The following is a 22,594-nucleotide window of genomic DNA, read 5'->3' as shown; positions in this document are numbered from 1 at the left end:
TTTATAAATCCGTTTTCCAATATACATTTTATAAGATATTATAAGCTTCGAAATATTTTATAATATATTATAAAGAATTCATAAATTCACCCTCTTTGGGTCAGAGAAGCAAAAGAATTGTCACAAAAGACGCCTCTTTGTACAAACCCAGCAGAAAGACAGGACAGGAGATAAGAATTTAGTAGTACTAAGACTGGAACTTTGTTGTAAGCTGCAACAATCTTGTCATAAGTCCATCTTCCAAATAAGGTTAATATTCTACAGGCATCCCAAAACAAGTTATATTTCGACCACTTGTTCTATTCAGTATAAAGCCATGATCAAGAATGTTGGAATATGGAAACCCAAGAAGAGAATGAGATTATGCAGAATAGCCATCTAAATGCCACCATTGATCCTAGCATTAGTGCGAGTCGTTGCCGTTCTTTTTTTTAATTACTTTTCACAACCACCTAGTACTACTACAAGTTTTCAACAACCAGAAATACAGCCTGCCCTTGTCAAGGTCAGTAATTAAAGGATTAACACACAGATAAAAAGCTACCATTAAAGGTTAGTGATTACAGACCATTAAAATGACATTTTGGATTTTGAGTCATGATATCAGTAGTCACCTTCTCCAAGAGCCCAGTCATGTCGTTGATCAGATCAGTAGTAAGGTTGCTGGTAAGCAGGTGCCATCCCATTGTTGTATCCTCCATAAGCCGGAAAGTTAACCGGAGAAACAGGGTAAGATCCAACGATGGCCGGTGGGGGAGCTTCAGTGTAAGCATAAGGGGGACTCCTGCTTCCGTGCCCGTAAACAGCAGGAACAGCTGGGTATGCTGGGACGGGAGCGGGGTACTGGGTGTGTGAAGGAGACCTCACATATGTTGGAGGAGATGGGAAAGACGAGACATAGGCATTTGTTGAACGGCCTGCTTTGGCAGGGGGCATAGGGCCTCCGTTGCTAGCACGGGTTCTTTTAGCAGCTGGGCTTGCTGGCTTTTTCTTCTCAATTTTGGCCTTCTCTAATTGTTCAAGGCGTTTCTTAAGGTTTTCTGGTGGGAACTCAGCCTCGAGTTTGTATTCTTCAATGCACTTGAGAACAGCACGAATAGCTGATTGCTCTTTCTTGGCAGCCATGTGCTGTACAAGTTGCGTAAGGGGGACAACATATTAATAAAGCATAACCAACTCTAGTGTATGCCAATTCATACACTACCACCACTTGCGAGGAACTTTATGCCCTGGAAGTGCAACCCACATGAATAGCATACAGAGAAAGCACTCGTGAGACTGTGCAACGTGTGTGTCAGCCAATTCAGTCTCACTATCATAGTGCCTCTCACAATTTAACTAGACTACATGGTCTCAAAGGAGATCAGTGCATAAATGTGCTGGGAAGGACGGGACTAATGAAATTAGAGAAGGATAATTCAGAGTGAGGACACGGATATGAAAAGAAGAAGCATCCCATCAAACTCAAAGTTGCCAAAGTATTTCAGAAAATCTTACTTTATCTTTCTATAAAAACAGAAAGGCTATGCAACCTCAAAATAAACAATAAATCTGTAACAAAAATCTTTTTAAAAAAAAAAAACTAACCGCAGCACGGCCTGAATTGTTAGGATCCTCCAAGATTGATGTAGCAGCCTTTTTAGCATCCTTCAGAAAAGCCTTCAGAAGTGGAACAGGGGGGAATTTATCAGCGAGACCAACTTCATATGTAAAATGTACAGCATCAACTTGTTGTCCCCTTCCAATCAATTCTTCAATCATATCTGCACAAGATGCATAGAAACACTGAGACACTAAGGCAAAACGCAGCCGCCAGTGTGCCTAATTCATTCAGGGCATATGTGCAAGTATGTATGTGAAACACATAAGATACCATATAAAATGTTTGGCGGGTCCAAAAGTAGACCTTAAAGTCAACCACTTATGTTGCAAGACAATATAAATGACTCTATACAAACTTTTACCACACAGAGATCTGGCAAAACTAGAAATGAATTCCCATCATTGATATTTTCTGATCACTTACTCAAAAGGAGGGAAAGAAAGTCAATGAAATTTGTATAACTTGATTGTAAAATAAACCACATGCACACAGCAGAAAGTAAAGTACACAGACACAGGACAAAGCAATTTAATTGGGAATATGTTTGGATGGGCTCAAGCGTTCGTATAACAGGATCCTGGACCAATGAGAGAATGAGCAACTTCCTAAATAAATCATACTGCTCAAGCCTTGATGGCAGGAGCTAACAAACGGACCTATAGCTTCCATTTTAGCTGATGAGAAGTTAGATTGATGGCATTTAATATGTTAGCAGACTCTGAACAACGGCAGATACCACAGGAAATACAGAACACATCTAACCTCAACATTATAAGGCATTGTAGGCCTATTGCCTACATAAAATGTGAAATCAACTGTTACAGATTGGTACTTGAGATCAGCACCACTGACAAAGAATATGCTCCAGTCATCTATCTGACCAGACCCTAGAATAGCTTCTGCTAACCAACGTGGAAAATGCTAATGTTGTTCATGTCTGATTCACTAGAGGCCTGGAAGAGGTTAAGACTACTCTAAACTCAAGACCCAGGAGTGAAGATATCCAAGGTTAACTTTAATTACCCTACTCTTACAATGTAACTCAGCAGCCTGCCACAGTTCACTTAGCTCCACATGCAAATGCAGAAGTTACAGAACAGAGATCACAAAACTATAAGCCACTGCACTATATACCACCATTTCCCTCAAAATTAAGTGTCAGAGTCTCAATAAAGAAAGTAACCTTCACAAGTTGGCCATGGAACACAAGATAATCTGGGCCCAAAAAAAAAAAGATCACGGACAAGGTCAAATTAAGAAAGAGAGGTATGTTCCTGGTATCTCAAAGATATCTGCCAGCATCTGGCTTGCATTTAATATTAACAAATATTGGGAAAAAAAGCAGCACACAGAATGCGTTTGGGGATCGAGACACCACTCCAAACATGATGAGACCATCTTCTATTTTATGTTTCCTTTACTCATCTTGAAGAAGCCTCCAAACTATCTCATGAATCTAATGTAGCATCATAACAGTCACAAACTAATTATGGAAATCCTAACCACTTCAATAATCACAATTCAGATGCCGAACCTAAAAGTATTCCAGTCCCAACACTAATAACGCTAAATTCCACAAATTAGTACAAAAGAACCAGAGCAAACACACAATCAAAGAATAAAAAGCAGAACTAATTCCACAAGTAAACCTAGAAAAACTTTACCGGGCATCTTATCGCCAAGGCCAAGCGAAACAGCAAGCTTGGGCATCTGTTTCCTCCACGCGGACGCCACCACGAGCTTTCTATACAAATCCACATCCTCCTCCTTAACAATTCCAAAAGTCACCAAATGCTGCAAGAAGGTATGCACATCAGGTGTCTTCACATTCTCTATACCACCCCTCTCCTCCAAGCTCTTCTTCCACGTTTCTGCTATCTCCTCCGCCCTTCCCTTAATGCTCGGAGTCACAAGCATCCTCTCCTTGCCCAATACAGGATCCACCATCACCGGAATCAAAGACTCCAACAACAACACGCAGGCCCATCCCAAATCGGAACTATTACTAGTACTGTTACTGCTCGGGAGAGGAAAAACCTCGGAGATCGCTTCCAAAACAAATCTCGGTGGATCGACACAATCAGCCAAGGCTTTCGGCAACTCCGATCTGAACAACTCAAGTTCCTTCTTCCGAGCGGTAACGAAGACCCAGAACTCTTTAGCCGCCATCTTGTGGCAAAAGCTTTTCAATTTCATCAACAAACCTTCCGAATCATCAACTTCCGGCTCCTCAGTTTGGCTCTCAGCACCCGGAGCCGCCAATGAGATAGACATTTTTGTCGTTTTCTCCAGGCTCTCTAAAACAATCGACATGGATTTAGAAATGGAGGACTCGCGAGTGTCGAGAGCTTGCAGAGACTGCTGAGTCTCGTTGTTCAAGGCCTGGAACTTCGCCTTGAGAGCATCGGACTTCTTGATAAGGTCTTGTTCCAGAGAGGAGAAATGATCGGAGAGTTCCTTCCAGAGCAGAGTGCAGCTCGTCATCAGCGAGGTCTGGCGCTGAAACTCGTCGAAACTCGGAGGCGGCGGCGGAGGATGAGTCAACTCGCCGGGATCGGGCAGCGAACCCATTTTGAGAGCGAAGGATTCTGAGTTAGAGTCAGCGAACTCAGAGGAAAATTAAACCCTAGGGAAATTCTAGAGAGAGAATCAGACGAGGGGGAAAGAGAGAGGAGCGAGAAAGTGTTGGTGGCGGGCGAGATAAAGTAAAGGCAAGGAGAAGAGAAGGGGGGGGGTTGGCGGGGTGGGGGGGTACGGAGGTCGGTGACGTGGAAGATTATGAAGACGACAGGTGTGATATTGTCGGGGTTAAAAATGTAGAGGGTGGTGTAGGCTAACGTGAGCAGGAGGGGGTGGTTGGTGCGCACTGTAAACAGGTATTATTACAGTTAACGGGGCGTTCCAGAAGTATGTCAGTCACTGAAGTGGAAATAGAATGTCGCAGCATCTCTATATTTTTTTAATATTATATTTGAGGAATAATTATACTCATTTTTTCTAAAATTCAATGTAATTATATATAAATTTTTGCGATTTGAAAAATTACATTAGTACTTTTAGAGTTTGTTTTTGTCTAACAATTATGTCCATTCATTAGTCAAAATTTATAAAATTTGCTGATATGACAAAAAAATACAAAAGAATTCTAATCTACACTGACTTATTGCATTTCAAATAATTTTTTTAAAAATCAAATTACCATCATATATTTTCATGCATCAATCTATATGAGGAGGTAAATTTTTACCGTTATAAAAATAGTTTAATCCAAAAAAATTATTTGACCGTCAATAAGTCTGTAATAAGTTAATCGATGGTAAGTATCAAATTTCATTCAGTTTTTTTGTTAATATCAGCAAATTCAATAAATTTTGAGCAATTGATGGACTTATTTGATAGACAAAAGCAAATCTCAAAAGTGTTGGTTGTAATTTTCTATCACACGAGTCTACGTGTAATTATACCAAATTTTAGGGGAGAAAAGTGTAATTATCCCTACATTTTATTCTCAAAATATGGGATAATGACATTCCCTTCTCCTGAGGTTTGGTGTAAATACATGTGAATTTCGTATAGTTTGAAAAATTACATCTAACACCTCTGAAGTTTGCTTCTGTCTAAAAATAAGTATCTTTGTTAGCCAAAATCTATTAAATTTGTTGTTATGATATACCTCCTCACATACATTAACGTGTGAAGATGTATGAGGATAATTTACTCATAAAAAAATTTATTTAACCTTCAGCAAATCAGTAATAAGTGAATCAAAGGTAAATATAGATTTTTTTTAAATATTTTTTATTAATATCATAATTTGGTGAATTTTGACTAACATGAGGACTTATTGTTAGACGGAAGCAAATCTTAGAGGTGCTAGATATAATTTTTCAAACTAGAGGGGCCTACATGTAATTACACCAAATTTTAAGAGAGGGGAGTGTAATTATTTCTTAAAATAGTGCTAGTTCAATGATTTTTTTGACAATATCAAAAATATATTTTTTTTTATTTTTGTGCTCGCTCCGATCAACTACACATGACCTTACTGATAGAAACTCGACGACATCATAAAAATTACAAACGAAATATATTTTCTTATATTATTTAAAAATTATTTTAAAAAATATGATACCAATAATGCAATGTATTCTAAATTATGATACAAAAAATATAATTCTATCTTTCTCTTTTTTTTTTATGAATATTAGTAAAAAAGAATTATTTTGAAATCAAATTATTGGTATTTTATTTTGAAGTATACTTTTAAAAGATAGAAATTCAATTTTGGTCCCATGAGTTAGTTCATTTTTAGTATATCATTATCCGACATCATTAATTTTAGATCAAATTTTCTTAAAATGATTAAAATTAACTGGCCAAAAAGATTTTTTCGTTAAATTAAATGGTCAAATGACGGCCAAAATTAATTTGGTCATGTTTAAAAAACTTCGGATGAAATTAACAAGGTCGGAACATAAAGTACCAAAATAAAAATTATCCCTTTTGTGAAACATTAACGAACTTCAAATTCATTTGATATGAAATTATTATTATTTTTTTTTCAAAATTCAAATCTTTCGATCCAGATGAAGTTTTAAAGTATTTGTAAATTGAATATCTACTTCAGAGTTTTTAAAAGAATAAAAATTAAAACTAAGTAGGAAGGTGTTTTTAATTATTTCGAACTTTTTTATAATTAAATAGTTAAATTCATCTCCGTACTATTTTTTTAATTATTTATCAAATACATTACATTAATTTTTCACTCAGCGCAACAAAGATAATATTAGTGACAAAATTAAATGGTAATTTTTCCACGATATAATTTTTAGAAAATTATTAATGACAAAAAAACTTATATAACTCACTGTTCTTGGAAATTATTAACAAATTTACAGTACAACTTAATGACAATATAAAATAAATAATAATAATTATTATTTTCAAAATTCGAACTTTTTTCGAAGAATGATCACTTCATCAAACACTCCCTTAGTTCCTACCCGTGAGAGCAACCACATTTGACATGTAAATAGTTGTAAGATTTAAACGGAAGGAAGACAAATGGGGGTAGAGAAAGAGAAGGCTGAAGGGGCTGTTTGGATAAATATATTTAGGTAAAAGAAAGCTTTCGCGGAAACCGAAGAGGAAAAAAAAAGAAAGTAAAAGGCTGAAAAGCTGGAAAAAGTGGAGGGGGGAGGGGTGGTGGGGGGCGTGGCGGTGGTGGTGGTGGACCACCCTTCTGACCACCACATGGTTGCCGTCAGATAAAGTAAAGACATTGCCGGCCTTATAAACACTATTATATATGTATGTATATATAGAAAGAGAAAGAGGAGAGAGAGAGAGAGAGAGAGAGAGAGAGTATTATTGTGTAGAGATAGGGGTTGGTTGATTGTATAGCTTTGTGGCACTTCCCAAACAGCCCCTTATTATATTGCCTTTCTTCTCTTTCAAATTCATAATTATTAGTGTGGTACGATGAGATATGGTTCGAGTGGATCACAAGGAATGCAGGAAAGAGGCTGTCTACTTCTCTTTCAATTCCTACATTAATTTGTCAACTTCTTAGCTCTTCATCTCACTCCACGTCTAACCCATAGTTGAAAGTTTCCCAACTAAAATCTTTCGACGTTCTTAATAATCTGGATACGAGTTTGAAGCATTAGAACACGACATCGTCACTTAAAATAGTATACATTAACACTAAATTATCAAAAATATTTGTAAAGAACAAATGTTCATACTTATACGGATTCACGTATCCGAATATCCGCTCTACAAGTGACCTGACATCCATAGCTCCTATGTCGTGTAAGCGTAGGGATCATGTCCGATTGTAGCATTTTAAATCATATTTGGGATATTTATCTTTTTTTTTATATATTTTTATTGAACCCCTGTTAAGTCTAAAAGTGGAATTTCTCATGAATTTTGAAGCCATATTTTGTTCTGTCTAATGTTATTATTTGATTGGATGGGGTTATTATTCCTTTTTTTGAGTTTTTCCCTCATAATGTAGCATAAGAGAACTTACATTTCATATTTTAACTCAAATCCCACATAAACATAATGATTTTCTCCCATAAAACAACAATAATCGAAACAACCATGTTAACAGTGAAACCTATATTGTGCTGACATAATATGGTTGTAGGAAAATTTGTATTTTATATCGATCCGACATGATTAACTTCTTTGGCGTTTCTTGTCCCATTATTTTTCAACTCACCACATTATACATCGTAACTTCAAAAAAGTTGCAATTTTAATCCCAAGGTCCTAATTCCATAAAATTTTTGACAAAAACATCATGGGCATGGCATACGGGCTTCGTTACGTCTTGAGGGGTATTGCTGATGTTTCTAGAAGAAATTTAACAGAATTAAGATTTGGAATCGTAGTAAATTTTTTTAGAGTCATGGGATGTAATCTGCTGAGTTTTAAAATAACGAGACCAGTATCACAAAAAAAAAAAAAAAAAAATCTGAATGTAGAATGCAACTTTTCCTAAGAGGACTTAGTTCGAGTCCTACGAATGTAGATATTTGTCTACTCAAATAATATTTTGTGATTTATTGTCTTTGTTGCTTTTTTTTGTTATGAAATTGTTAATAAGTTTGATAAGATCGTGGATACTTTAATTTTTTGTATAATGTAACTGACCGTTTTTATTGGAAAAAAAAGGGTAAAATTACATATTTAATCCTATAACTATAGGTTGTTAGTATTTTTGGTCCTGTAAATTATTACATCTTACACATTAGTTATTTTAACCAATTTAGTTGTGAACATCTCATATTTATTTTTTTTATAGCAAATCTAGTCATGTGTTGATAATTTTGGTCCCCTTCATATTGGAGTAGATTTCATTTTTCGTCCATTAACTATAAGTCGTTAGGAACAAAATTGTCAATACACGACTAGATTTGCTAGAAAATGACTAAATGTGAGATGTTCAAGACTAAATTCATAAAAACAAGGTGACTAATTGTATAAATAAAATAAGTTACAGGACCAAAAATACCAACGAAGTATAATTATAGAACCAAAAATATAATTTTACTAAAAAAAAAAAAAAAAAAAAAGAGGCAAGTAATGGGTGTGGGGATGCATGAAGGAATGAAGAGAAGAGCAGGCATGCGCACCTGCGAAATCTGATGTCTGTGAACAGTAGTAGTAAAGCGCACTCCACTCCATGTCATCTGCATGGTGGAATCTTTGGATTAGCACTTTTGCTTCGACTTAAATTTACCCTAATTCCACGTGCTTAACCCTAACCCTAACTCTAACCCTAATCTTGTCTTTTCAATTTTCCTTTTATGTTTGATTACACGTATTAGTGGATGTAATGATAGAGACAAGAGTGCATGCAATTATAAGCTTCTAGCATTAGGGTTTTCTGTTAATTAATTAATTAATTAATTTGATAATCGTACCCTAATTGGGACTCTACTAATTATACATACATGTGAATGTATTTTACACTAAAAGAGATGCCATTATTTATAATGATTAATTATTATAATTAAAAGTAAAAAATAATACAAATACTAATTAATCACAGGTGTTCAACGACTATCAGTCGTTGTTTTTGTAAACGACACCAAAATATTAACTACAGCTAAAAACTAGGCTTAAAGGCAATTTTTGTTCCCTAATTTCAGGCCATTCTTATTTTAGTCCCCTAAGTTACTAGGGTTCTATTTTGGTCCCGTAAAACTGAAAAAATCTCAATTTTGGTACAAATTTGGTCAGAAAGTTGAGTCACTCGCCGGAAAATGTCACATGTCAAGCATGTGACTTTTTAAATTGGGACTTGCATTGTGATTGGCTGAAAAAGATGATGTGGTGAAGACATGGCCTGAAGTTAGGGGACTAAAACGAGAATGACCTGAAGTTAGGGGACGAAAATTGTCTTTAAGCCTTTTATTTTCAGTCAATCACAATGCAAGCCCCAATTTAAAAAGTCACATGCCTGACATGTAACTTTTTCGGCAAGTGCCAATCAAATTTGTACCAAAATTGAGATTTTTTCAGTTTTACGGGACCAAAATGGAACTCTAGTAACTTAGGGGACTAAAACGAGAATGCCCTGAAGTTAGAGGATGAAAATTGCCTTTAAACTAAAAACTATGATAAATATTTTGGTTATAGGTAAAACCAAAGCAAATATGATTAATCGCGATCCAAATTTAAATTTTACATCAATTTTGTTTGACTGTGGTAAATAGTATGATTTGCAATGATTTTAAGCTGCAATGGTTTATTGTTTAGAGGATAATATTTTTTCATTATGTTACATATAAATATTTATGTATGTATACATTTCTTTATATGAGCAAATGCGGACCGACTGCTATACGACATCATTTAGAGGTGCATTATAATTTACCTCGTGTTCTTGATCTCAAGAGTATGAGATATTCTAATTCAGATCTGATCAGGTCTAAATAATTATATAATAACAAATATAATAAGTAAGCATACAATTTAAGAAGAGTGATTTATCATATAAATTACACTTGTTATGTGATTAATTCGAACCAACTAGACCTAATCCCAAAAAGAACAAATTACTTTCTTTTTATTTATTTATTTGACGAATTAACTAACTAGTTTTTTCAAATACCCATAAAACATAAAACTATTTTTTTATATAAAAATAACAATAAATTGACTTAAATATTGAAGAATTACAATCATATATACATCTTTACAACCCTTCTAACATTTATTTATAGAGTAGGACGTACCCAAACATATATATGAAGGAGTTGTCATTCCTACCACCCCCCCCCCCCCCAATTGCAACTTGGAATTCGGACCACATCATTAGCCTAACTAATTAAGCTCAATTATAGGATTCCACTTAATTATGAAAGTGGTTAAACCTTAATCCACGAAATAAAGCTGAAAGTTTTTTAAACTAATTAAACTAGGGATCAAGTCAAACAAACAAATCATAACAAGCCTCAACTCTTACACGACTCTTTGGCATTGCCATTATTCTCTTGTAAGAAAACACAACAACTTGCTTATTTTGTTCCTATTCAGATGCGCTTTGCATCGTGTAGGGGTGATCGATGAATTGAGCCGGCTTCATTTGAGTTCGATTCAAATTTCTATTGAGCTCGAGTTTGAGCCAAAAACACTCTATTTAGAAGCTCGCGAGCTTTTTTTTTTAATTTTTTTATATTTTTTATTTTAAATTTTTTATGTATATCTAACTCATATATTATAATTATTAAGCAATATCACGTATTTTTAATTTAGCTAATGATAAAATATGATAGTTTTATTTATATAATTAGTCTCTATATAAAAATGAGCTAAATCAACAAGTTAGTAAGTTCATAATATATTTTATTTTATATTAATTATTGATGTTTTAAATTATCTAATAGTTCAAAAAAATTAGGAATATTTGTTAAAAATAATTTGGGCTGGTCAATCTAACATCATATATAAAAATTCTAAAATAACTTTTATTTTAATAATAAAATTTAAAAAATTAAAAAAAAAAAAAAGCTCGACTATTATGTGCCAAAAATTTTGAGCTCGTCGAGCTCGAGTCAGAATTTTTTTCCCGAGCTTGATTTGTTTACACCCCTAACATTGTGGTAGGAACTTCGTTGCGCGAGTAATTTATTTACTTTAATTTATATAAAATTTATTTTTTTTTCTTGAAAAGAACCCTTCTTAATGAAATTTATGATTAAGTCACTCAAATTACTTATCCATAATCGATGTGAGACGTGTGGCAAAATCATTCTCTGATATTAGAATAGCATACTTTCTCAATCTTTTTGGTCCCTTTATCTCCACTCTTCCACTTGCTTATTTTTTTTTTTCTTCTCTATGTGCATTGGGTAGGAATCTCGTTGTCCGAGATATTATCTATCTTAGTTTGAAAAAAATACAAGCAATCCTTTTGTAATATTGTAAATAAACAAATTACATCTATATAAAATAAATATATAGCAATTTACCTCTCGTGTTTTTTAAAATACAGCAATTTTACTTACCTCCTTAAACGAGAAGGTAAATTACTTCATTTTGGAAAACACAGGGAACAAATTGTTATCATTTTTTTATAAAGGAACAATTTGTTCATTTGTAATATCATAGGGAAAGGTAAATTACATTAAACCCAGTTTAATTTTACATGAAGCTCACTAATTCATTCTTAGAAAGAAGCTCCCTAAATAAGATTTATAAATCACTCAAACTCGTGGTATCGTAAGTATTGATTACCTACTTTTCTCACTATTTTGGTTCCTTATCTCCAGTACTCTTCCACTTGCTCAAGGTATTTGTTCTTTTGTTAGAATGGATTTGCCAATGCAAATCCATGTCATACTGTTTATTACAGAATGCTATTTTTCTTGTCTTTTCCTTTATATATTTTCCAATGAATATGGCTTATTAAGTCACTCCATACATTTAAATATTGAAAGCTGATTAAACACATTGGTAGTTCCAAAATAATTAATAAAAAAATTCTCATAAGGAAAGAAGTATTAAATAGATCGTAAGATAATTAATAAAAATAATAATTCTTAATAAATATTTTACACAAACTAAAATTTGTTCAAACTCTGAAAGTTAAAGCTGTGAAACTATAAGAGCTAAAATTGTATGACATAAAACTACACGAGTTGAAATTATACGAGTTGGGCAAATTCATGATACCCACTCACTTGGATGTTTTAACAGATCTGACACTCGTTAGCACCAATAAAAAGGGACAATATATAAAACCCCCATGTCTTTTAAAAAGTCGGCTAAAAACCCTTTTCTATTTTAAATATGGGTTAAAAACCCCACTGCGTTTATTAAATGTAGCTCAATCGCCCCTTACCGTTAAATCTAACTAAAAGTTTTAATTTTTTAGAAAATAACCGCTATATCCTTAATATATATTATTTCTTATTTTAATGACCGTTGAATTTTCTTTGATCAAATATTGATCGTTAGATCTAATCAGTTAATCTCAACTGTTAGATTTTTAAAAAATGAAAGATCTAAATTCAACAAGTTATTTAACTTATAATATATATAAATAATTTAAAATTAAAAAATATATTATTATTATATATATATATATAAAAACTAAGTACCCCACCCTATCCCAACCACAACCCCTCACCCCTTGTTCCCCATTTCCATCACGTTAGAATTGGTGGGAAATTCTTCAAATTGTCAGATCTCCACAAATACTTTACCAAAATAACCGAGGTCGGTCTCATTCGGCGGTCGTGGCCTGAGCCCAGTCTCTCCGATTGACGAAAACTCAAATTGAAGGTATGAAAATATTCCTTTTAAAGAGAGGATTCGAATGCTATCACTGACAACTAGAAACTCGTCTGCACGGCGCCTGAAACTTAGAAACAAGTTTCTAGGGCTGCAAACTCGTCTGTTCAGTTTTTAAATATATTTTAGTTAATTAATAATATTTTAAAGAATTATAATAATTAAATATTTTAGCTAATTAAAAATAATTATAGTAATTAAAATATATATTTTAATTAATTAAAAATAATTTTAGATTTAATAATTAATAATTATAAAATTATTTGAATTTAAATATAATTTAATTTAATATTTAATATTAGATAAATTAAATATAATTTAATATTTCAATTTAAATTATAAAAGAAATACAAGAACAAAACAAAAAAGCATTTTAGTAAAAACCACCTAAAAAGAAGGTAAAAAATAATTAAAAAATTACCCCCACATGCACAAAGAGCGCGTATAATACGCCTTCCATTAATTACTAATAAAAGGGATTTTTATTGCTGAATTTCACAAAATACAGAGAAATTTTTAGTTTATTTTTAAATTAAAAAAAGATTGTTAAACAATTTTTTAAAAAAAAAGGAGCTTTTATGCATTTTGTCACAAAAGAAGCATGAAACCATCCATGCTCCTATAAATATACTAATAAGCAACTAAAAGGAGGGAATTGATTCTCTGTATTTCATAAAACATCGTTTTTAAATTATCAGTATAATGAAGGAGAAAATTACTATTGCTCATTAGAATTCTTTAAATGCAGGCAAACCCCATGTGATATTGTAAATGAATAAATTAATTCTATAAAAAAATAAATAACGATTTACCTCTATGTGTTTTTTCAAATATAATAATTTACTTGCTATGTTTTTTAAAATCAAGCAATTTACCTCCTTAGACAAGAAGATAAATTGCTTCGTTTTAAAAAGTACAAGAAGGTAAATTGCTATATTTTTCTCATATGAAAATAATTTGCTCATTTTCAATATCATAGGGGGATAAATTGCTATTCACTCAATATAAAAAGATACAATTCCTTATTCTTATTTTATTAAGAAATTTTATTTTTACCCGCATCAAATTAAAAAATAACAATCTTCTCAGTGCAACACTGAAAATATCATTTGATGAGGGAGATTATTTAATTACCCAAATACCCCTGCCTTTTAAGGCATATTTATATGTATGGTTGACTATTTTTTACCAGAGTTGACCAATCTTGACCAAGTTGAAAATCAATTCCAAAGGTTGCCCTTGGATTAGGTGACGTGGCAGCATCTCAGCGTAGCCACGCGTCACTCCCTCAAACTGTACCGTACTATTATAAATATCTTCATTTATGATTATTCAAACACACGCATTTATTACTGTTTACTGTCATTTTCTGGTCTCCTTCGACCTTACTTTATCTTCGACCTTATATTTTTCGACCCCACGTTTCTAACTTAGGCATCGGAGGGCCATCCCCGAAGGCTACTCGACTAGTCTTACGTTTGCTTTGTTCTCAGGATCCACTAACAGGTAGCTCGAAAGAAGGATTTAGCGACCCGATCTTGAGACCCATTTCCGCGATCCGATCCGAATTTTATGCGACCTACATCATTATTAATTCCTCCTTAATAAAATAAATAAATAATAATTATTACGAAATTAAATATACACTCGCGTTCATAAAATGAAAATAATATTACTTTTTAATTGTGAAAGATCAATTTTATTATTGGATGGAGGAGTAGTTGAGTATAGAATGGTATTTTTCAGAGCGCAAAAGGAAAGCAAGTAATAGGCCAATTATATCTACAAAAGTTTCAAATTTAACGGCTCATTTAATTTCTTGTATTGATTGATGATTTGAATCAATGACGGGGACTGATATCTGATGAATGCACCAACTGGGTGCAATGAACCATTCCAGCAAAGTTTTCTCTGACGTTAAATTTTTTTTTAAGTGTTTCTCACTTTTTTAATTTTTCTTTTTTTTTTTTTTTGGTTGGTACAAACTTTTCAATTTGATACCAGAAGATCAGATAATTTGGTAATAGTATCTTGATTTTTAAGCTTGGATTTTCAAATTTTACAAAGAAAACCCTTTTCGGAAAAATAAAATTTGAAAAAAGTAGCATCGAAATTCTGAACTTTTTTTTTTTTAAAAAAAAGAGAAATTCAATGTCTCATCCGTTGAGGGGTCGTATTGTCCTTTTTCCTTAGAAGTTCAACGATCGTGTTGTTTTATTTCATTAGAGTGATTTTTTTTCATTAATATTTTTACGTAGAAGCCTGTTATATTTAACTCGAACAAGATATGATATACTCTATTGGGTTTTTTCACAACAAGATTTATTGAATTTAATCCTATGAAAAATAACATACATTCTACTCGAAATGATTGCCTCAGATTTATTTATTTTTGAATATTCTTAAATTTACAAAATTATACCAATATTTAATTATTTCCAGTCTTGTAGCTCACTACTATTGGGATGTTCAGACCACGAGACAAAAAAGCTCTTCAACTAAAAGACAGCCAAATGGCTCCGAGAGAGAGGAGAAAAAGAAACGAACAACAATCATCGGTGTGGTTACAGTTGAGATATGTTCAACTTTCTCCTAGTCTGGTCGATCGACACCCAAGTTTTAAGAGAAGTTAGCCGAATAAGGCCAATTGAGTGACCACTCTAACTTCAGCGAGCGTTAAGCCGCATGGTCCTCCAGCATTGGGCAACATAAATGAAAACTGATAACTTTTAATTTTAAAATTAAAATTAATACAAGAGGCCGAGCTCGAGAGACCGCCATAGGAGATCTTCCCGGATTAATGGATGAAAAAAGAGATGGGGTTGGAGACCCATCCCACATTCACCACTCGGTGGATGAGATGCATCAATTGATGATGCCTACATGATGCAGCACTTCAGCATCTCTCAACCACCCACTGAGACTGCAACAATACCCGACAAGCAGCCAACAGCTCAGGCGATGAGGCCTCGGGGTATAGGGCTGATATTAGGATTTTTTTTTTAAAATATTTTTTAAACAATATATTAATTTATCTTTAAAATATTTTTTTAGCGAATTACATTTAATATTTATTACATCGAGTATTAATATTTCTTACTAACTGCAGTTATAACTAAATTAAAAAAAAATAATGAAATTGACAAAAATTGAAAAACAATCTATGCGGATTTGAGATGGTCAAACTTCATTTTCATATACGTGCAGCACTGGTAGCAGAACATAATTTTGTCCCAAAAGTTCCTATCCCAAGATATTGTGACGGATGCTCCGAATCACAAAATGGAAAAATGCAGTGATATGATAAATGAGCAAAAAAAACTTACTATAGAAAATAAAATAGAAAATTATCTCATGTGTTTTGAAAAACGAAGCAAATTCCCACCTATCTAAACATTGATAGGGTGGAAATTTATTTCAACACAGGGAGCTAATTTGCTATTTTTTTTCCACAAGGGGGTATTTGCTCATTTCATATATCATAGGGGATAAATTGAATTTAACTCAATCACAAAATGATGAGCCTATCACCCAATTTTATGATGGAAATATATCACAAAATGCGAAAGCTTCCCCAACAATTACATGACATTAATGAGAATGAAATCGTCGCAAAATGCTCATTGCAAAGGGCAAATTCCCTTTCCTGTCGAAATTATATCATATTCTTGCACCGGTTGCAATATATTTGCAAAAAGTACTAGAGCCCGTCGCAAATTCTGCCGCATGCGAATTCCCCTTCCCATTTGTCGCGAACTCTGATTTGTAATGGATTTTTTAACAGATCCTTAACAAAAATCCGTTGCAAAAAGGTGATTATAGTTTTTGTAGTGTAAAAGTCTCATACTTACATTGCAACAACAACAGTAAGCTATAAAGATTCAGACAACCAAATCAAGCAACCGCAAAGCACACACACTCTACGAAACTAACTCAAACAACATCTGATCATCACTTCATGACACGATGATGTTCGATAGACGTTCAGTTCAGAACACGAAACCTTCATCCTTGATACCTGGAAATTAAGCAAGAATATAAGTTGCATTAAACTCGAACAGCCAGCGTTCCAGTTTACGGACAGCATATCCCTACATTCGGAGTTCATCAGAACCTTCAACTTTCCGATTTTCTCCACTGCATTAGTGTCCGGAATCTCCCGTTGTAGTTCTTCTCCACTCTTCTAACTCTATAAAATCCGGACCATCTTCGTTTAAGGTTATAAAGCAGCCCATGAAAGTAAGGGATGAGACCTGTGTACCCATCCATGGGATTGCAGTAAAGCAGAGGGAATAGGAGGTGTATTTGATCAGCTTCATGGGGACAGTATAGTAATAAGACAGACTTGTCTGCACGTTGGATATGATTAGTTGTCCAAGAGAATGTCAACTGCCACACTAATCAATTCGTAGCAGTAGTTAGAATAATTTGACTACTACGGACTTCTTTTGTTGGTAGTTAGTATAATTAGTAATATGCATCATCTCCCTCATCTTTATGAAATATTAAAACACAACAAGAAAATATGATATTCGTAATAGAATATCAAGTGATAATTTTGCAATAGATTTTGCAACGATATTTGTAGTATAATTTACTATATTTTTGTTGCAAAATTTTGTGATAATTTTATTGGGATATTTTATTTCATTGCAACGGAATTTGCAACGAATCATACGTTTCCTACCAATTACATTAACATGCGTTATCAATTACATTAACTTGTCTCGACGGTCCATATTCCAAAGAATTTCAAATTCTTGATTTCATATTTTGAGTTATATTTAGTAGTATTATAATTAATGTTAGATCCATTTCGTATGAAGCCATTCAAATTCTTTTGTTTGAATTTTTCCATCATAATATAGCATAACAGAACTTACATTTCATACTTTAACTCAAATCCCTAATAACCAACATGATTTTCTCCCCTAATATAAAAATAATTGAAACCATCTTAAAAATGGAATTTATATTGTCCTGACATAATATGATTGCAGAAAAACTTGCATTTTACATCGATCCCACAAGTTAGTACTCCTCTTTTTTTTTTTTTTTGTCGCAATTTTTTTCAACTCACCACATTGTACATCATAATTTCAAAAATGTTGCAATTTTAATTTTAAGCCTTAATTTCATTAAATTTTTAATGAAAACATCATGTGCATGGCATACGAGCAATGTTAAAATAAATAATTTTTGTTTTTTTTTAATTTTATTATTTGAAACGATCAATTTATATAAAAACCATTACAAAGGCAGTTACAAAAAAAAGTAGTCAACTTTTGTCAACAGGCGGGAAATATATTTTTATTTTACTATTTTTTATTTATTAAAATAAATAAACTTGTATATCTATTGTCGCCCCAACTTAAAAAAATCAGAAAAACTTAATTAATTTTATTAACTTACTTAAAAATACTGAAAGAAAGTCAAGAAAAAGTAAAGTTTCAACTAATACAATGTAATTAATAATATGTAATTATTATAATTTATTAATACTTATATTCATATAGATTATTAACATTAAAAAGTGAATTTTAAGTATATTAATTTTTGTATTGTGATTTTGATTTTTTTTAAAATTTAAATTTTTAATTTTTAAAGATATACACTTTTATTTAACTAAATATATTTAAGAACAAAATTGTCTATTTTTTTCTAGAAGTGAGGAAATTGCGAAAAACTTAAAACTAAGATCAATACAAGTAAACCATAATTTATTTTAAGTGCCTGTTCCCTATTTTCCGTTAGTTCCTAACATGAGGAAAATTTCGTGCAGAGTTTTGAAAAATACGGGGGATTTATTTACCTATTTTTAAAATAGGAGAATGTTTTTAACAATTTCGTGAAAAAACACAATAAAGTAAAATAGAGTTTAGACAAAATATAGGGTGAAGTTGGCATTGCCCACTTAACTATATATATATATTCCTGGTCCTTAAAGCTCTATGAAAATACAAAATTATTCAAATTTGCCCCACGTTCTAAAAAACTTGGAACATACTGAAGTTTACATAGAAACTTAAAAGTACTAATAACAGAAATTCTTTTATTCAATTAACTGAAGTTTATATAGAAGTTTAGCTCATCATCTACCCAAAACTACAATGCTATCAAGAATGTAAACTACATTAAAGTTTTTTGTCTTCTCTTCTGGTATCGCATTGGGACAAGACTGTCAGGACCACATTTGAACACCTTTATAACTACAAAACGACTCTATAATACACATATACGAGGCATGGTGAAAGTTCCGTCGCTGGACATCCAATATCAAACATCTTAAAGATGTCTAAGTTATGGTATGAATATGAAGAATAGTTTTCGCTTATTTTACACACAAGAATGCTTCAGTCCATGAGTAAAGCTGCATAAAATTAGACAGTGACGAGGATAAACAACATTGCAGTTTCGTGTCCCAAAAATGCAATTACGGGCGTCGAGCTTTCAGCATGACCGATGAACTGGCAAGTCCTTCAAAAGACACCTTGTGAGCTGCAAGGACAAAATGTGATGCTAACTTCATCATAATGAATTATTTTCACAAGTTAACATTGGGCTTTCTTCAATGCAGACACTACCCTGTTTGGGTGGCCATAATACGATGTAACATTTTGAATAAGGGAACTAAATACAAACCTCGAAAGACTACCACCACGGCGAGTCTCATATTCAGTTGCTTGCCTTAGAGCCCTTGCAAAAGCCTTGCAGGTTGCCTCAATGATGTGGTCAGCAGTACTCCCAGCAATCTGTTTGCATTAAAAATCCGGTAACTCAAAAGTATGGATTAAAACAAATTTACACTATTACTAAAGTTGAAGGGGGTTTTAGAGTTGAGACTTGTATTAAGAGTCGCATTCATTTGATGAGAGCCGTGTGACAGTTGAGGTGTGATTTGATCGATGGTTTGAGCCCAACGCTAAACAAATATTAAGCCCATAAATGGACTTGGATCAAAATGGCATTTCGATTTGTCCTGACCTTCCATTCACAGCAATATCATGAGAAAATTACCGCTATCCAAATGTGGTCTCATGAGTCGTGACACATTTAGAAGATTAGACAAGCTGCATTATTATTATGAACAAAGGAATACGCTCGTTGTTTCTTGTCTTACAAGTCATGGGGGAGCGACAATTGAGGTATGATTTGGTTGATAGGTCAGGCTTAACACCGAATAGCATGATTCGTTTGGAATCCTCTGAATCATGTGAAGACGTGAGCCAAAAGATTTTGGGAATCTCATGGGATGAGAATAATATTGGATACTCACACGAGACTTTTGCCATATGAATTGTAAAAGTTGGACATGAAAAATTCGCTTGTGGATCCCAAATCCACTAGGAAAGAATTTTTTAAAACCTCACTTGAGAGTGGTAGGATTTTGTAGAAATAGTGGAAAAAGTTAACGACTAAAAACCGAGTCTTTAACTCGACTCAATATTGCTATAATCTACTTGTTGTTTTTGCTTTGCGTTTAAAATGCATGTCTAGGATACCGTTTTCCAATTTTCTTTATTTTGAGATTCATTTAAATGGAACACAGTAGATTAATATTGATTGCGGAAATCGGAGGATTATCCTCGATTATTGTACCTGTTGTATGTGTACCGTCATCCCAGAGGCTTTGACTAAGGACCCAAAAAAGGGCACCACCAGCTGAAAGCAGCAAACGTATGAGTTCAATTTAGACGATACATATTCTGGTAAAGCAATGGATGGTTATACAGTATTAATCACATGATCAAATTAGATAACAGCGTGAATGAACTTAACAAAACTTGAATGCAACTGCAAATGTCAAGCAAATAAGAGTAGAAGAAAACCTGCGGGTCATACGTTTCAAATCTCTCTTCAGCAATGCTCAAGACGCAACTAAAATGCGGTCCTCCCGATAAATCCTTACAACATATAAATTTCAAAAGAAGATAATGAAAATCCATCTATTTTGCTCCTTGTCAACATAAACAAATAATTGGTTGGTGTATTGATGCTTTTAGAATGATCCGGTGTGTTGATGAAAGCATACCAGGGAAACCTGCACGAGTGCTTCATCGTGCACCGCAGAGAAATCACCACACCCCGTTATCCCCCTCTTATCCGCAAGGGCTTCGGACAATGCCTAGCATCAGGTAAATGTAGTACAAAAAATCAGGTCATGCTGTAATAAAAATTTCAAATACAATTCTCAATTCCAAACACCATAGTCAATATTAATAAATATACGTACAGGAATTTTCAAGCAATGAATTTTACATGTTACACAAACAATACAAAAGCAATAGAAAGAAGGTCGTACATTTCCCAGTGCTAATCCAACGTCTTCAGTTAGGTGATAGACGTCGTAGTGAGCATCAACAACCCTTGTACGCACTTCGAACGCCGCATAAAAAGCAAATTTCTGAAACAAATAAACGCGTCAAGCATATTGCTTACCAACCTATATAGATCTCTACGAATAATAGCTTACATTTAACATGCCATCCAGAGCAGAAACCCCAGTACTGTTGTCAGGCACCGCAAAACCATCTAGATTGATCTCTGCGGTTACTTTTGCCTCGGACTTAATGATAGTCCCAGTTCCAAATCGAATTCCTGGAGTAACCGTCAATAATCAGAATAACAAAATAACAAAAATGTTAAACATAAAACAAACTTCGCATCTTAATTACTTGGGCGTATTTGTCCTGATGAATTATCGACAGTAATGGACTCATGGAAAAGGTGAATCTGTGGTGGTTTGAAGTAGCAGAACTCTGGCAGAGAGGAGTCAGAGCTTGAAGGAGCCATTGGTGGAGAGGAGCGAGATGATCGGAGGCGGCGCTACGGTGAGAAGCTGATTAAGAGGTGCTTTGCCATAAACCCTAAGCATTATTAACGGTTAATACTGATTAATTATTTTAATATTATTATAAAAACAATTATACATATAGTTTATATAAATTATATAACAAAAATATATTGAGTTGCGAATCACAGACTTGACTTAAAAATTATTTTTTTCTAAAAGAAATGGCCTACTCTCTTTTTATTTATTTTTCATTTAATTTTATTTTTTATAAATTAATTATATTCAATGAATTTTAATATATTGCTAAAAATTAATTAAATATAATTAATTTATAAAAAATAAAACTAAAAAAAAGGGACATGCTAATTATTGTGAAGGATAAAAGTGAAATCCAATAAAATTGTGAAAATGTTTGTTTATTGGATGTTAAGATTAAATAACCTAAAATATCTCATACAAAAAAAAAAAATTATGGGTTGAGCTTATGTTTTTAATAAAAAAATTTATAAAATCTTAAATATTTTATTTTGAAATCTTGTAAACTATTAAAAAGAAATATCAAATAATTTTATAGATTTATTAGCATAAAATTATAATATATTTAAACTAAAGTACACGAGAGAATACATAATGTTTGTCTGTAGATTCAGTAATTGACATAATTTTTCAAAAGAGAAGGTAATGTTTATACAAATTTTGAACCTGTAAATAAGAATTACGAGACTAAAAAAAATGGACATAAAGTTTTTTGAATTGAAAATGTTCAGTCTGAAGATTATGTCCCCTAATTCTTTGCTTTAGGTGTTGATCCAAATGCTTGAAGCTTATTATTGAATCAAATGGGAGGTTGTCTTCTGATTTTGTGGAGCAAACTAAGTATT

The 22,594-nt window shown here is 33.0% G+C and overlaps 2 protein-coding genes across 2 annotated transcripts; both read right to left on the bottom strand.

The window, feature by feature from the left end:
* Positions 1–361: 361 nt before the first annotated feature.
* Positions 362–4,316, bottom strand: LOC105156998 (FRIGIDA-like protein 4a). The gene is made up of 3 exons (XM_011073281.3): positions 3,268–4,316; positions 1,588–1,763; positions 362–1,128 (listed from the first exon to the last, which is right to left on the bottom strand). The coding sequence occupies exons 1-3, from the start codon at positions 4,172–4,174 to the stop codon at positions 649–651; spliced, it is 1,563 nt and encodes a 520-aa protein (XP_011071583.1). The 5' UTR covers positions 4,175–4,316; the 3' UTR covers positions 362–648.
* Positions 4,317–18,951: 14,635 nt separating this feature from the next.
* Positions 18,952–21,796, bottom strand: LOC105156997 (imidazoleglycerol-phosphate dehydratase 1, chloroplastic). Its single transcript, XM_011073280.3, has 8 exons — positions 21,595–21,796; positions 21,393–21,517; positions 21,222–21,323; positions 20,952–21,044; positions 20,749–20,823; positions 20,519–20,581; positions 19,562–19,671; positions 18,952–19,417 (listed from the first exon to the last, which is right to left on the bottom strand). Exons 1-8 carry the CDS (start codon positions 21,710–21,712, stop codon positions 19,399–19,401), a joined length of 705 nt encoding a protein of 234 aa, XP_011071582.1. The 5' UTR covers positions 21,713–21,796; the 3' UTR covers positions 18,952–19,398.
* Positions 21,797–22,594: the final 798 nt, after the last annotated feature.

Source organism: Sesamum indicum, linkage group LG3 (assembly GCF_026168435.1).
Source record: "Sesamum indicum cultivar Baizhima isolate 11 linkage group LG3, ASM2616843v1, whole genome shotgun sequence".
Lineage (NCBI taxonomy): Eukaryota > Viridiplantae > Streptophyta > Magnoliopsida > Lamiales > Pedaliaceae > Sesamum > Sesamum indicum.
The sequence above is the reverse complement of the archived record's forward strand: the minus strand, read 5'-3'. Positions and strand labels throughout refer to the sequence as shown.